Here is a 17884-nt window from a genome sequence, read left to right as displayed (position 1 = left end):
GGGCCTGTGCATGTGTGTGCACAGACCTCAGGTGTGCACCTTGAAAGCTTTCAATAAAGGCATACCATCTATCTTTCTTCATTAATATTGTTCTTGAGTGTCTATTTCCACAGGAATTAGGCTTTAGGCAAGAAGGGACTGCAAAATGTTCCCAGAAGTCTCAACTGCATTGACAAACCTCCTAGGAGTAACAACATATGAATGACTCAGACTCAAAACCCTTTTTGATGAACTGAACTGAATTTCTGTTGAGTTGATATACCCTTCTATAGTAGCAGTAATGTCATAAATTATTCGCCATAGCTTAAAAGTGCCAGGTGGCAACGTCTCTAACACCTACTGCACTATCAATCCAGAAAAAAATTCACACTGGGACCCAGATAAGAAATGTGCATCATCCATCACACTTTTCATCAGACCTGTTAATGTGGCAAGGCTAACCATGTTGGAAAGTTATCCCCTCACTGTAAATTTTGCTACACTAGATCCCAAGAATCCTACAATTTTAGGAACCTTGAATTCCAGTAAGTAATCTGCATCTTGGTACCTAGATCCAAGGAGATTCCTCCTCCAGGATGGAACTATCAATCAATGTACCTGGAATTCCTCTATCCTGACTTTGGAGTCTGACTTCAGATGTCCATCTCAAAAATCAGTCAGGCTTATAAGTCCAAACCAGGAAACATCTTTTGGAAGCAAAAGAACTAAACTAACAAAACTTGACCTAGACAGTAGGCACTTTTATGTTAAGAAACCCAGATATACCAGCCCATCCATAGAGTTTTGGAAAGTTTTGCCATGAGCAGTACAATACTTGGAAACACTTTCTCATTGAGTTCCAATATATTGAACGTCATTTCTGGTTGATCTATGTGAAAGTAATGTAACATTCCTTTCAGTTCTTATGCTATAACATTTCATGCAAACAAAAAATTTATTTTGTATTAAATAATTTTTATAAATTTGCACTAGAAACCCTACCTCAACACCTAGTGTTTCATCCTACTGTGTGGTATGAAAGCAGAGAAAGATATGTTTGCTCTCAAAATGAACTTACAAGCTAAGTATAAAAAACAGTCAGTAAATTGAGAGGGATGAGTCAGAGACAACATGACAACATGACTGATAATTGGCTTCAGCTACATAAAGCATAATCAATTTTCCTGATAAATCAACTGGAATGGGAAAAGACAGACATCACAGCCCCCTGGGTTGACAATAAAATAGCAGTCCCAGGGGAGAGCTGAATGATACACTTTCATACAGTAGAATCAAGAGCTTGTTGGGTCTGTGTTCTGTATTGTGTGTGCTCTCCAACAGAGCTTTGATTTCTGCCTCTTCCTTTGCAGAGCAACATGGCCCATGCTCAACTTTATGTCAAAATAACATTGTGAGTATAAGCACAATACATTCCTCTTTTTCCTTATTACAAGTAAGGTTTTCTTTTCAGCAAAATAAAGCAGCATTGAAAAGTGCATTAAACTGCAAGCAGGAAAGCAAATGAACAAAATAATGGCAGAGATAGGAACAGTCACTGAAATTGATGGGAATTAAACTAAAATATGCAAAGAGTAGCTAGTAGGGTTATAAATAAATAAATAAAAACAACAAAAACCCAACCAACCAGAAAACCAAATCCAAATGAATCCCAGAATAAGAAATTTAACAAGATAGAAGTAACCTCCAGATTTCAGTAATCTTCTACAATGGAATGGCATATCAATTAATTAAAAATATGTGTAACATTTAAGTAAAAGAATAGTATTTTAAAATAGCAGTGAAGAATATAAGAACAAATATATTATTGCAAAGCACATGGACTTTCTGACTGACAAGAGAATTAGCCATGTCTGTTAGTGTTTATGGAGACCTGGGCAACTGTGGCACATTCTTCTATAGCCCACCAAGAGCTGCAAGTGGAAACTTGGTACATTTCTAGGGTAAGGGCAAAATCACATACTCTCACCAAACCTACGTTAATTACACTTCTTCAGCCTTCAAAACAGGGTAACTACTGGTAAATTGCTAAGTATTGCTATCTCAATAAATAGATACCTCAATTGCTATCTCTGGCTCATGACAACTCCAAATCTAAACCTGGGAGTTGTTTGAGGTGAGAACTAGTTGTCCTGGGAATAAACTGTGCTGGAACCATTCTAATAGTTTACAGCTATAGACGATCACCTCCAGTCACAGGGAACCTCCATGGTGTAGCAGTAGCTCAAGAGTCAGGACTCTCCTTCCCTATTGCAATGATCCTGGAGACAGATTTAACAAAGACTAGGAGATTCCTGCATTCAAGGATAGATCAAGAAGAAGAAATTGTTCTGCACTTCCCTTCTCTTTGGAGCTTTCCAGGATAACCAGCTGTGTACAATGATGCCAGCTACAGAGGTGTTTGTCTCCACAGTCTGTAATTCCCAAGTTGCAGTGGGAGCTGTCCATGGCAGAATAAAAGATAGGCAGAAGAAAAAAAACTAATCTACATATGGCTGTTGTAACAACTGGCTGATATTTAAGACTCAAGTTGTCCTGCAGCAGCTTTCAGTTCCTTGCTTCCTGACTGTGCTAGGAATTCCTCAGTGTTTGCCATAGCATTGCAGCTTCATTTTCCTTGCTCATCCCAATCTTGGGCCAATGCTTGAGTTCAGGCCAAATAAATTTCTTTATACAATCAGAACAAGCTTACCTGCTCTATTTACGGCTGGCGAGAGCATGATATCACAAGCTGTGACAGAGACAGTCTAAAGACCTCATCCTTAGGGTCATCTCTAGAGTGAAGAATAAAAGCAGTTTGGTAGAAGCCAGATCTTCATAAAAATGTAATTTTCCATAGGACTCTGTATAAACCTTTACTGTTCTTTAGACACACTGTTAAATAAACAACCACAAAAATATCATAATTTTTGTCATGTGAGAATATAATATTTCAAGAAAAGGAGATACCTTTGGAGGACTTTGGACTAGCTAAAAAATAAAAATAAAATTCCCACATTTCTAGTTACTTAAAAGGAATTATGTCACAAGATAATTCCTAAAAACTTGTCTCCTTACCCTGAAAGGCATATTTTCTTTGGAGAAGTAACTGAATCTATGGTGTGCTAAAACTGCCCTCAGGTGTATGCCCTCTGGACAGCTGGTCCTGGAGTTGGAGGTTAAATGAGATCTTCTGTAGTAGCTTGGTCTTGTCCTCAAAGGGGATGTAAGTACAAGAAAATTAGCAAAGATATTATGCTGGTTTTGGGCAGAAGATCATAAGACCAGACTGATGGACTATGCCACAGAGATCACATTTTAAATATCAGTTTAGAAATACTAAACAGATTTTGAGCTCTTAGTCCTAATTTTATCAACTTCATTTGGATTTGGCTTCTGAATTAAAACAGCTGTAAATGTGTGACAATAAAAATGAGAAAAGGTTACTAGTGCGATTGCATAGCACTGTGACACTTTCCAGCTACAGTCCATGAAATTTATGACAAACTCTTATTCTTTTAAATAGTCAGGTGGGTAATACACATATTGATTAACTGGATCTAATGGCAAAAAATACATCTTCTCAAAGATGTTGTCTAAACATATAGTTATCAATCAAAATTGATTCCTTTCCAAGATATTGATGCTTAGCCAATATTTTAAAATCAATTGAGTTAAAGAAGAGACTAGTTCTGTATCTGTTTTGATCTGCTTTAATAGAATACTCAAAACCATGATTTATGTAGTAAATAAAAATGTATTATGAAACTTGAAGATGATATTTAAAAAGGAAAACTATTTCAAAGGTTGCAGTTCCTAAAAAAGCTTCAGTAATGATACTTGCCAGGAAAAAAAAATTTAAAATACTTCTGACACTAAATGGAAATGCAAAAAGTCTTTTTGCACAACTGCAAGAAGATCTCAAGCTTCAGCTAATAACATTTCATTAATTTTCTAATTATTTTGCAGAAAAATAGCAGATCAAAGATACTCAGGACCAAATTTTCATCTGATGAAAATAAGAAAAATATATTGAAATCAATACTAAAGTACTTCTAGAATTCACCAGTAGCTCAATATGAAGTAGCTCAATATGCATCAAAATCAAGAAGTCATGGTAGTAAAATTTATTCATTATTTGTTTGGGTAATAATCTATTAATAAAGAAAAGTACATATTAAGAGAAAGTTTCATATGTTTAGCAGATCACAGGATACCTTGCTCGAAGTATCTTCATAAGGTTTCTTTCTGTTCACTTGTCCCAAAATATGTTTCTTTTTGTTCTTTATGTTTAATTTTTAAATATTTATCTTTCTTCCTATCATCTGCCTCTTCACATTTCTTCCTTACCCTATAATTATGCCTCACTGTGTAATTATGCTTTTTACTGCATAAAATACAAGACAAGGAGTAATGGAGTAAGAAGCCAGTTGATGATAATAATTTGATACTCTTGGGTCTCTAAAACATTTAATCTGAAAGACAGACATATCTAGATAAAAAATAACTATTTTCCATACATACAATAAGTAGACATAGGAACGGACAGACAAAAAAGCCTGATGAATGACAAACTTTCCTAAAGGGTTTTTGGTTTTCTTTTGGTTTGTTTTTTGGGAGTAATTTTTGTGCTTGTTTTATTCACCTAGATTAAAAGGCATCTACAATTTAATCGGAAAAAGGAGAGATTTGCAAAATTCATTGTATCACTACTTAGGTAATCTTTAATAAGTTTACTATATTATGAATGTAGGAGCAAGTGTGCTGTTCAAAGGTCAGGTGAAATTCAAACTCTACAGAATGATGATACTCATACTTTGGTCTTTTTGCAAACATAAACTAATTTATACTGCAGCAAAATGAGAATGTAAACGTAACACTGAAAAGAGAGTTTCTCATAATTAATTTCTTTCAATGGGCTGTCATTATGACTCAAAGAAAATAAATACAGCGTATTTTAGATAAACTGTTTAGAGTTCTCAGAATATTGATTTTTTTCCAAGTATTTCTGTTAAGAAACTGAAATCAAGTTTAACTTGCCTTAGTATTATATCCCATTTTCATTTTATAAAACATTTATGCATTTTCAAGCCAGTGACTTCCTTGAGGCACTGAGGAAATCAGAACGTAACCTTTGGTGTAAGCTTTCTCGTCTGCTCTGTCACTTGCAATATCAGTATGTTTTTCCAATTATTTTTAACTCCAATCTGCTGTAAGCGTGAAACAAGTGCTTAAGTAATACTGACCTTTAAAATAATTCCTTTTCTTTCTCGGGGCATGTTTGTTTCTTTTTCTAGTAGAGAACTGTTAGCAATTTAATAAACCAGAACTACTGGCTGGAGAAACAATTACAACAAAATTTCTACCCACCACTCAAAATGCAATGTATTCGCAAATACATATGATTATAAAAGGGCTATATTAAAAGAGTGCAAGAGTAAACTTAGGTGCCAGTACCAGAATTATTGTTGTCTACAAACTAAACTCTTACAAAGTTGAGTGTTTAAACTATCAGTTAGGGTTCTTTCTCTTAAACTACTTAACTGCAATCTATAGCTTGGTGTGACATTATTTTACTGACTTTGAACTAATCCATAAGACTAAGGAGTTCAAGGATGTATTTGGCAATACATCCTGTACTAAGTCCCAAAGTGGAATGAATAGTTTCCTCATTAACATGTTAGATATACCTTATACAGAGCATCAAATCCGGGCTAAACATAGAATTAGAGGTAGAAATATCCAGACCACATCACAAGTGCCACCTATTACACCATCATTCATAGTTTTGTCTGTTGAAACTCAGGATAACTTCTGTGCAGGCACCACTGTCCCACTATCATCCCCTCTCAGACACCTTTCCTATAAAACTTCACACTTCCATGAAAATATCTCCCTTTTCAGTTGGGAGAACTCTGCCATTGAAACTTCCTTCTCCTCTCTTACTTCTCACCCATCTCAGTTCATATCCTTCCCCCACAGCCATCAGCACCTGTTTCCACTGATGTCCCTGAACATCCACCTGCTTCCAATCTCCATGATAATGACTAATCATTAATTGCTGCCTTTCAAGTCCCTGCCTGCCCTTTTCAATTTGTTAGTTTGTTCTAGCCCAGGAACTTTTCCCCTTTGCATGAGGAGAGCTTTCTCCTATGCCACCACTTGGTTCCAGCAAAGGTCTGACAACAGCAAGAAAGGAAGACTCCCAGCTTCACTAAGCAAAAGCTGTTTACCATAAACAGCATATTTCTAAACAGAAATAAATTGAATATAGGCCAATTTATTTTTCAAACATCCTGGGATGGATGACGTCCTTTTATTCTTTCAAAGGAATTTACCAACTGTCTTTTGCCAAATGAGTTATTTCCTAGTCATTAAGAGCTGGTGGCTATTCTGTACCCCTGTTTTCCGAGACAAAAGCAAATTCCAGAAGAGTAGTAAAGAAAAATATTTAGAAGCCCCATTGCTCTCTCTAGACCTATGAATTCAATGCCTGACATAGAAGGATTTTTTCCCACATGTTTTCTGGTGATAAGTCTAAGATTTTTCTCAGTAATAATAGAGAGAAAACCCAAGGAAAATCTGCTCTTCTGTGCAGAGCATAATTCTTTGCAAATCTACATCTTCCTCCTGTGGCTTGAAAGCCTCCCTACTGAAGATCTGTCTCAGAAGCAGGGGGGAAACAAAACAAACAGCTTCTTCTTCTCAGCTCCTTTCTTGAAAGAACATGGAACTCTTTTTAGATGTGGCATAAGCAGAAGAGGGAGAAAGCCACTGGTGGCAAACTGTTCTTCATTCGGTCTTGCAGATGGTGGCTCACAGAGCACACAGTGTGAAAGCCAGACATTTTCATCTCAGTTACTAGATGGGTATCGGCAGCACTCAGTCCTGTTTGTACACCTGTGTGTGTGAGGCATGCTCAGAGCACAGCTGCACAGGTGTCCTGGGCACTGCTGCACAGGTCTAGAGATGGGGGCTGCACAGGCCCACAAACAGGCAAAGGAGGGAAAGGAAAAGAGAGTGAGAAAACACAGTGTGGACATCAAAGTCAGAGAAGAAAAAGGAGGAGGAGGAGGCAGTGCTCCAGACATGGGAGCAGCTGTCTGCACATCAGTCCATAAAAGACTCCACACCACAGCAGAGAAACATATGAGGAAGAAGAAGCAGTGGAGAGGAGCTCTTATGGACTGACCCCAACACACATTCCCCAGTCCCTGGTGCCAGTTGGGGTGGGGGGGCTGGAGGAGCTGAGAGTGAAGGAGTCAAGTTGAGCGCTGGAAAAAGTTTGTGGGTGTTATTTTAATTTATTTTCTTTATCTTTTTTTTTTTTTCTCACCACCCAAATCTATTTTAATTGAGAATAAATTAAACTCATTTTCTCCAAGTCAAGTCTGTTTTGCCTGTGTGGTAACTGACGTGTGATCTCTACATCTCTATCTTCACCTATGAGCTTTCTCCTCCTGTTTTCTCCCCCTGTCCTGGTAAAGAGGGGTGGTGAGGAAGCTGCTGGGTGGACATACGGCTGCTGGCCAAGGGTAGCCCACAGGAATGATTAAGTCTCTCACTGGGTCAATGAGAGAGGAATGTCTAGCTTCAGGGTCCAGTGTGTTTCACTCCAGTGGGTCTGCTCAGTAAAGCTGCCTAGTACCACCTAGGAAACGCAATCTAGATTTTTTTTTAATTAATACCTTTTGTCAGGATAATGACGTACTGATTTTAACATTGTTTCCTCCCCAGGATGCAACAGATAAGGACCTGTTGTCATTGACTGCAGAGATAACTATACGCAATAGTGTCCATGCCCAGGGCATACGTACAAACCAAAATTAAATATCATCTGAGCAGTTTCTTGCAAATCCTTGCAAGCACTGCTACAACTCCAGATTCCTGATTTCTATTTTGCAATTTTCAATGTGTCAAATACACGCAATGGGCCTGTGTCAATCCAAATGCCATGGGAAAGTGGTGGAATGCTTGCAAAGCTATGCCAGGACACTGATGCTGTGCACGTAACAGCATTACCATGTGTGAGCAGCTACACACTTGAGGACCCAGACACCGCACTGTTGCCAAGGCATACATTTGCCACTGATACATCTCCCCAGCTGCAAAGCATTGCTGCTATCTCTTTCTACCTCGTGATTGAACACACTTGGCACGGCTGACCAGGCAGCAGATCTGCCGGCTCATTGCCTGTCTCAAGCAGAGGCACAAATATTGAGCTGCACAGTGAGATCTGCTGGCCCTGTGGCAGGGAGATGGGAGATGAGGGCCAGAAGATTAGTGTCACGCTGAAAATACACGGCTGCATAGTTACTGGCATTGAGAACAAATCCAAATTGCTTTTCTCTTTGCAAGTTTACTTGTGAATGAAGTAGCTTCTGAAAACTTTGAACTACGGAGTTTGGGTAAAAGCTTGAGAAAGAAAACCTCCCTGCAATTTTTTCCTTTCATGGATGTAATAAGATACATATGCATCAAGAGGGTCTGATGCTTGAAAGGGTCAGGTGATCATGTCGCTTAAAGCAGTAGGTCACTGGTAAATCCCTGCTTCCAATGAAGCTTGAAAAAGAGCTGTAGAAGTTGAGTTGAAAGTTCAGGCATCTGTAGCAAACTGAGAAAGGTTGGAGGCTTGTAATTATGTTTAGGTTTTTGGCTTTTTCTTCCTATGTGTAGTGAAATGTTCCCAGCATAGAAGAAATTGTTTCTGCTTCAGAAAAAAGGCATTTGGCTGAAATTTAAGGAAAAGACATGGTCAGCTATTCACATGAACAAACATGCAGGATTTAATCTCTGATGAAAAGAAATATCTAGAAAGCACTGGAAGTACAGCTGCATTCTCATAGGAGAAAAGTATAAATGATGATACTTTAAGGCATCTGTATATTACCAATGCTTTCTCTTTCTCTCTCTCTCAATCTCTCTCTCTACTTAAATGTAACCCTCCCAAAATACTTTTTGAAATAGTTCAAAGAATTAAGACTGATGATGAATGAAAGCAAGAATTTTATCAGATGTTGCACAACTGCTGAATTTAACAAAATTGCTGTTTTCCTACAGAGCTCCTGCAGAAAATGTCTATAGATATGTTCTATATCTTATCTAAAACCATAAAATAATTATAAAAATGAAGTACTTGAAGCTTTGTAATTAATAAAAGCATCTACCCAAAGAAAACAGTCTGAATCACATATGCTGACATTCAAAAAACTTTGCCTTTCAAAGTACTTACTCTAAAACTTCTGACTGGCTCAATGAAGAATTCCTGAAGATATCTCTTTAGACAGAACAAATATGACTTATTCATGAAAGATGAGTATTACAGCTCATGGTGCAATAAAAATATGCAATGTGTTTGCACTTGATTAAAATTAAATAATTAGTTTTCAGTTATATGCTGCGAAGTATGTTTTTATTTATTATACAGCACAATTTTGTTTTACAAAAATGCAGACTAAAGTTCTGTTTTGAATGAAGAAACACAGTATTTCTAATATCTGCTACCATTTTCTTTTGTATTTTGCTGTTTACATTTTCACTGTGGATCTTTAAGAGCTGTAAAGGAAAGGAGTATTAATGCTGCCATTTTGCAGAAGCTCAAGGTCATGCAGCCACAGCAACTGGATCTGCAGACAAAGTGTCCTGTCTTTGTTCTAACCATTAGCTTGTACTATTCCCCATCAGCAATCAACGGTATTGAGATATCAAAGTATTATGGACTGTTCTAAGTGACTCTATATTCATCGGTAATGTTCATCCAGGCATATTATAATGCATGTATACTTTAAGAATATATCTGAAGGTACTCTTCTTATCAAGAAACTGTTTACAAAGCACACAGCAATTGTAGTGGTTGTTTAAAGACCAGTCTATTAAAAATACATATAGGTAGGTAGATAGATAGATGATAGATAGATAGATAGATAGATAGATAGATAGATAGATAGATAGATAGAGTGAGTCATGATTTGGGGGATCTTGCAAGAAAGACAGCAAATAAAGGAGTTATTATCCCAATAAAAAATACAGACAAACTATGATAGGATATTATTATTGTATGTAATATCAATTTCTCCACTCAGCGTCTCCTGTGCAAACAGTTTATAATTATGATAAATAGGAAACAGAAATTTTATGTGAGAATAAAGGTAAATTGAAGCCTCTAATAGTGAAGGTGAAAACTTCACAGAGCAACAACATACAAATTAAATTTTTTCATACGTGGAAAACTGTCGACAAAATTTTACCTTTAAAATTACCATAACACCTGAATTCTCAGTTTTGAATATACAACAGTTTCTTCTTGAGTTTCAGCTTTATTGTAAACCTTGTAGTGCATTTTTATAAAGCAAAATGACATACTATACATCCTTTATATTTAAAAACTGCTTACATTTGCTGATAGTAACATTAAGAAATGTTACTCAGATTTAATAAAGCATTTTTTAATATTTGAGAATATATGTCTCATGAGCAATCTACTTTATGTTTTCTTTACAGTATTAGCATTTCAAATACTACTTCTAGGTGAGTACTTCTAGAAATATATTTTAGGTCTGAGATTAAGAGCCAGAAACGCCAAATCACATGTATTGTGCCTTTTTAACTAAATAACCAAGTTTTATAATTGATTACAATTGTATAATTAATGCCATGTAATTAAAATGCTGAACCAGTGCAATAGATATTGACTGAAAATTTCCTGAGGTCATCCTCTGGGCTTATTCCTTTTACAACAGGTGGAAGTACAAAGTTGTGCAATTCATAGGAATTACAAGAAACTAGAAAATATTGCAGAATAATGTAGCCCAATAATTGAAAATTTACCATGCATTCAAACAGTTTCAGCTGTAGATTTGACATTCTTAAAGCCCATTATTAAAACCATGGTTCACACAGGTAATTTTAGGGTTGGAACTCAATGGAATAAAATTAATTATTTAATTAGTTTTGTTTCTCATCTGTGACAAATTGTATTAAGTTGCTCCTTTAGCAATATTTTTCTAATTAGCATAAGTACAATTGGTCATAATATAGAAGCGTACTAAGGAACAAATCTAAGGAGGTGGCTTTTACTTGGTAACAAATAGCTACATAGACCGTTTCAAATCATCAGGAAACTAGGGAGTTCAGGAATGGGTAAAACACTTTGCAATTATTCATCAAGTTTTGGAGGACTCTTTTCAGTTGCACTGTCTCTTTATAAACTGAAGCTGGGTCTTTTGCAATTGTTACAGTGCCCCAGGAAGACCTTGTGTCAAGAGAAGTTGTGCAAAGCAGAACTACCTTCCTCTCCTGTCCTCCCTGCAATATGCTGGGTGAAAGGCTGAGCGTAGATTTCCACTTCTTGCTCTTGCTCAAGGCTTTGTGCATTTGGATGACATGTACATGTTGATAGGGATTATATTCTATCTCTGAACAGGATTCTTTTGAAACTAACAAAACTTTTGGTCATTATTAATTATAAATTCAAAAATCATAGAATAATGGAATGGTTTGGGTTGGAAAGGATCTTAAAGGTCATCCAGTTCCCACCCTCTGACACCAGACCAGGTTGCTCGAAGCCCCATCCAACCTGGCCTTGAACACTTCCACGGAAGGGGCATCCACATCTTCTCCAGGCAACCTGTTCCAGTGCTACAACAACTTGATAAAACTGAAAAGAAACTTGAGGAATTGAAGTATAAAAAAATCACCTGCATATGAAAACTTCCATTGAAAATTGTTTGGAAGCCCAAAACAGAAGAAATACTGTATCTCCTTACTGAGAGTCTTCAGAATTACGAATTTGGTTGTTTGCATCTATTAATAAAGAGAGCATCTAAACTGAAGGCCTCATAACCACCTTACAATGACTTCGGGTGTAAGTAAGTAATGATGGCAAGAGCTTGCTTTATATGATTTATAACTGAACTGTGCTATTTTCTCCTTTGGAAGGAAATAAACAGTAGTTTTAAACAGGAAAGTTTTTATTTTTAATGCATTTACGCTACAAGTGAGAACTAACATTTTTTATTAAAGACTAAGAATTCTTTTTAGTCCAAGGACAGATTTCAGAGGGAAATATGAAAGCCTAGTCTTTTAACTGAATTGCAAGATTTTCCACTGTTACCTACACAGGAATTATATTTTTTTTGCAAGTTTCATGTTTGAGAATTGTCTTTAATGTCTAGGCTAAGAATATTCACCTAACCTAGTGCTAAAGGTAAGACAAAAAGATCCCTCAGCAACAATCCATCCAAACCATCTCAAGAGGGGATGATTCTTCAAATGAAGAATGATTTTCTTCTTCATTGAAAGTGGCTGCAGCATAGCTGAATTTTTAGGAGGCTACAATCAGGTGAGGTAAGTCTTGTCCAAAAAACATTTAAAATTGGGAAAAGAGTTTTTATGACAATTTTAATCACCTGCAAGTAAGGTATCTAAGCCAAGATGGCCTTTTAGGTCATCTTTTAAGTCAACAGAGAAAACTGATACCTTCAGAGAGCCATGAGGAGACAGACTCTAGACTACACCGTCTCTAGACCAGAGACAAAAACATTAAATTCAACATTAAGGCAGGAAAATATATGGATAGAGTTAGAAGAGCATTTAATGAATTCTAAGGTTTATCCCTTTTCTTGCTGAGATATATTTCTTTCCAAGGAAATTTTATTCCATTCTTGGAAGAAAGCATGTATTTATAGTCTGTTTTAATGTACTTTTCCAAAAAACAAAATTAAAAATCCCCTCAAATTTTGAAGCAATAGCATGGACTTCTATAGCTAAATTGGAAATAGTGCATTTTTCCATGCTTAGCAATTATGTCATATCTTTCATATTACTATCTTCCTTTAAAAACAGTACTATTTGCAGACTGGAATACTAAAATTGTTTTGGAGAAGTTAAAGTACTGTTGAAAATCCAGAAGAGGTTGGACATTAGTCATACATTATGTATTGAGGAAGTGTTTTTCCTTTGCATAGAAGTGAGTCTGAAACTGGAATCACACATTACACATCATAGCCAAGGAATTTTAATATTGGGCTATTGAAGGAATTTATTCAGATTCAATTCACAATGATTCAGATAGTTAGATGCAGTATCTTCCAAGAATGCAGCATAAAGAATTTCTCTGCATTCCCTTAAGAGCACAAACTTTCACCAAAAAATGGTTTAAGATGTTGATTTTTTTCACAGATGGGGAGGACAAATTCATTTCTTGCCAATAATAAATCACAGTATTATTTAGTTTAGCTATTAGTTACTGTAACTGGATTGTGCTTGTACTTTGATTATTTGCTATATCTTCAAAGAACTTAATGTGATGAAAGTGTTTATCCAGAATTCCTTCTGCTAGTTCCCCTATAAACATGATAATCTATAGCTGAAAAATAAATTATTAAACACATTAAATTATTAAACACATTTTCTCTGAACTACATCCCAATTTTCATTAATGTTTCCCCATTAAGGCATAAGAGTTCAATTTTTACCCAACAAATTTCCATTATCTGAATAGTTTGGGAAAAAAAAGATAAATGACCTATTATACTACAAGTGAATAATTTGTTTCTTTTCTTAACAAGATACAATTCTTTTTCTTCCTTACATAAGCAATAGTAACTCATCCCTCCTTCTGTTTTAAGTCATGGTACATATTTGTCTAAGCAAGAATAATGAAATTACCTTCCTTCCAGATTTACTATTGCACATCTTTATATCAGAACCCAATTTAGAACAAGGTTAAGTAGAATAAATATAGCCTCTGATTGCTTTCCTCATTTTGTCTGTTGCTGTTCTACTGATTTCAACTGACAGGAGCATTGAGCTGGCTGGGAAACAAGGTAAATGAAGAGAGCACTATGAATATATTACCATTGTCTTTATTTAGCTGCACCATCAAAGCATGTAAAAAGAAATTAGAGTGATTTTATAATTCTGATAGGCTGAGACCTCACTTGTAGTACAATAATCATTAACACTGAAATATATAACGTGAAGTAACCTCAAGATGCACAAGTTTCTGTGGGCAACAAAATATCAAATTCACGTAAGGAGGCTTCACATTTAAATTAGGCAAAAAACCAAGATACTTTGAACATACATTAGGGCAGGATATGGTCCTTTGAATGTTATTCTCAATGCTCGTACCAGCAGCAACCGTCATCTGAAAAAGGGGGCAACAGAGAGTCTGCTGAATGGAACAAAATTTTGTACAGTGCTACAGTACACTTAAATTACACCATACCAACAGATGAAATTATTATCATTCAAACAAGCTGATATAAGAGAACACTAATGTGGCTCAACCGAAATTTACATAAAGAAATTGGAAGTATTGTTACATCTCCTGGCTTGTGAAGTACTGAGAACAACCAAACAGTAACTTGCTCTGGTGTTCTGCATTGCATTGACAGAAACGGACTCTGAAACACTGTCAAATAGTCAGGTAATTATGGAGAAATAATCATAACTCCATGCCTGACTTTAATCTGAGGTCTCTACAAAAAACAGGTCTTTCTGTTTAGGAAGTTTGAAGAAAGTAGGATCTTCTTGTCCAAATTAAAACATCTTATGGAAAGACATCAAAAGAAATTGACCTATTACATTATTAGGTATTAATTACCTATTAAATTGACAATTTTTTCATGCTGTCTCAGACTTCTTCATTGTGCTAAACAGTCATAAGAGTGGGAAAGTACCAGAAAGAAGCTACATTAATTTTAAAATCTTGAAGTCCTTTCAGCTATCTGAAGAATGTATTTCTGCATTGAATGCTATTTTTCCTCTTTTTTTTATGACTTTTTCATTTATTTTTTCAGAGCCCAGCATATATAACATTATTCTTTAGAAGGACCTTGACTAGTAAGCAATCTGACAGATGATATTTCTTCAGATTTCAAGATTTACTTCAGAAGAAATTAACAGCAGAAATTTTCAAAAAGTTCCAGATGTAAAACACCAAACAGTTCTAGACTAAACCTTTAAACACTTTCTTTCCATTGTTGAGAGCATATGTAACAATACATAAAATGTTCATGCTAATTATAGTTGAGCTTCATCATTTCTCAAAGTATATTTTTACCTAAGACTTATTTCTGTGACTGTTTACTAAATCAGTAGAGTAAACCTGATATTTAGAGCAGACAAAACCCAGTACTTTTGGATTTAAGTATTTTTAACAGTACCACATAACATGAAAAATGTAACCTATTGCAAGATGTGTTTTTAAATTAATTTCCTGTTATAATTTATGAAGAAGTTAAGCCTGACTGTAGAGAACAGCTTACTTTTGCAGTAAACAAAAATGTATGCATTATTAATACATTTAACAACAGCCACAGGCATGTATACATGTCCATCCATCTACAAACCAAATATTTTCCATGATCTTCACATTGCGATTTATAACTGTTTTTAAATATTTGAAATTGTTTTAAACTTTCAATGTTTTAAAGGAGAATTATGTAAACAATTATATATAAAAAAGAGTAAATCTTGAATTTTAAGCAAAATTCTCCATGTATGTTCACAAATGCTTATCTTGCTTCTGTCAGATTTCCCCTTAGATTTACACTTATAAATTTGAAAACATTTCTATAATGCCTTTTTTTCCCTTTAAATGAGATTTCATTTCACTTCACTTTGAAAAGAAGGTTTCCATGTAAAGCAACTTCATATTCAGTTCATGTATCATGTTTGATGAATCTCTAATACCACTCTTGCTCCAGAATTTTGTAAGGAAAACACCGCTTGTATAGTGTCAGTATGGCACTGTTTTAAATAAACAATAATTCAACACAAGAAAAAACTATAAACACTATAAACTTGATCCATTCAGTCTCATGCATCTTCATTTGATAGTGGTTTAATGCTTCTTAAATTTAATCTCATTCCTATATATACACACTCACAAAACCAATAAAACATGTTGAAACAGATACATTTGGATTAATGTGTAAATAAATCAAAAATTTTTGCACATTTTAATTTAAGTATGTTTCATATATGATGTTTTCTGATGATTTTGCACTTCTGTGTAAAAATGAAGATCTACTGTATACTTTTGACTGCTGCATCTGAGCTCTATTAACTAATTCATCTTTAGTGTCCATCACTATTAACAGCAATATTCTCAGAATAACTTCAGCCTAATTTTTCAAATTATCTTGCAAACAATTTTCCTCCTCTTTCCCCCTGTAAAACTGATTAAAGACTTAGTGACAAAGGTGTAACATGAATCCTATTGAATTCAATTCTACTGAATTCTAATTAATTCAATTCTAGCAGCTCATAGGTTTAAAATCCAGTATTTTGACTCTTCAAGTCTCCTATGGGAAACGTTAACATATTTGGAGATGAGTGATCCCTGATGTTTCAATGCTGTAAGGCTATTTTCTTATAGCTATATTTTCCTATTCAAGTGGACTTACAATACCTCAAGTGTCAAGTGTAAGAGAAGACAAATGAAAGAACAATATTCCACAAAAAGTATAAAATTTGTGCATTAATTCTAAAATAGTTTGTCTTCAAACTACGTATGTTGAGGCAAATACATCATAGTGTCATGAAGATTTACTAGCAATCATTTGAGGTGCCAAATCTATGAGAGTTATGCAGTGTAAGTAATGCAGCATTTCCCACCTCATGCAGTTTGATAAAATATTTATTCCATTCAGGAATACACTTAATAGTGTAGCATCAACTTAGTACTTTGTACCTGATTAACTATAATCTATTATAATTAATAATAATTAAACTTTTTATTGCACTTTGGACTTTTCCTTTAGAAAATGCGTATGTATGAAAATTTATCAGAGGAGAAGACAGGGTTAACAGGGAGAGAAAATTCTGAAAATAAATCTCTAGAACATGCATATATTCCTGCTACTATTTACTATAAGCCACATGCAGGGGAAGAGATCCTCAATCTGTAATTTAATGATAGAAATGTTTCCAGTCTCCTTCTTGTCTCTCTTTTGGGTTTCCACATGGAAAAACCTTGTGTGAGGCTGTTATGCATCTGAAAACAGTTTCAGAAAATGCATCACCTATGAAATGCCCTCTAAGTGCACACACAGCCAAGCTAGATCTCCTGGAGTTCCCAACCCTGCATCAGAAAACAATTACAAATAATGGCCCATATATGCACCAAACTGGCCTATATTTTACAAGCACGTGGAAATAGTGACAAAGGATATATGAGACTATAATTTCAGGTTTCTCTGGAAGCACTAAAAGTTTTAGCTAATTCTGTCAATGAATCTATGAGAAATAGGTGAAAATTCATGAAAGCCTGACACGGATATTCCTTAGCTTACAACATGTAGCAACTGCAATTTTAAATGGTTAGTTACACTGGGCTTTCAAGTGATCTTGCTGTCCAGATCACATGAAACAAACCATATTTTCCTAAATACCAACATCATTATAATCCCAACCTTTTCACAAAGTCCCTAGTCAAATCTCTGGTAAAGCAGACACTCTTGCACTCAGTTATAATTTGAGCAGTACAGTTCTAATTTCAAGGCTATGTCCAAAATAAGGACATGGAATGAAAAAAGCAAGTCAGATTTTATAAAAAGTTGCATTCAAAGCTACTGAAAATTCAGAGTTATTCACTGAATAAGTTTAATTTGTTGATAGACTGAAGAAACCAGGGTAGAATCTTCCCCATTTCTTTTTGACTTCTATAATGTAGGTTTCTGACAAGTGGAGCCTACTTGCTGTAAAATACTGATAACCCTGTTCTCAGAATAAAAAAAATCTCCCTCAGAGCAGTATTAGTACACATATATACACATACGCCATATATAAACTAATAATTATTGTATGCTTGATGATGATAGTCTGCAGAAAAATAAGTAAAATGAAGTAACAAAGACCACTCTCTACAGCCATCTATATCAATAGTAGCTCTCTGGTA

The 17884-nt window shown here is 35.2% G+C and overlaps 1 protein-coding gene across 7 annotated transcripts in view; it reads right to left on the bottom strand.

Moving 5' to 3' along the window:
• Nucleotides 1-17884, bottom strand: part of PPFIA2 (PTPRF interacting protein alpha 2) — a 317857-nt gene that overhangs the window by 143355 nt on the left and 156618 nt on the right. For 4 of the 7 annotated variants that reach the window (XM_071552149.1, XM_071552142.1, XM_071552144.1 and 1 more), the window contains one exon: nt 14063-14125. The exons of the other annotated variants lie outside the window; for them this stretch is intronic. In XM_071552149.1, the coding sequence (XP_071408250.1) occupies nt 14063-14125 (63 nt within the window). The remainder of the gene's footprint in view (nt 1-14062; nt 14126-17884) is intronic. 7 annotated transcript variants of the gene reach the window in all.

This window comes from Pithys albifrons, chromosome 3, assembly GCF_047495875.1.
Source record: "Pithys albifrons albifrons isolate INPA30051 chromosome 3, PitAlb_v1, whole genome shotgun sequence".
Classification (NCBI taxonomy): Eukaryota; Metazoa; Chordata; class Aves; order Passeriformes; family Thamnophilidae; genus Pithys; species Pithys albifrons.
Note: the sequence above shows the minus strand (reverse complement) of the source record. Positions and strands in the feature narration are given on the sequence as shown.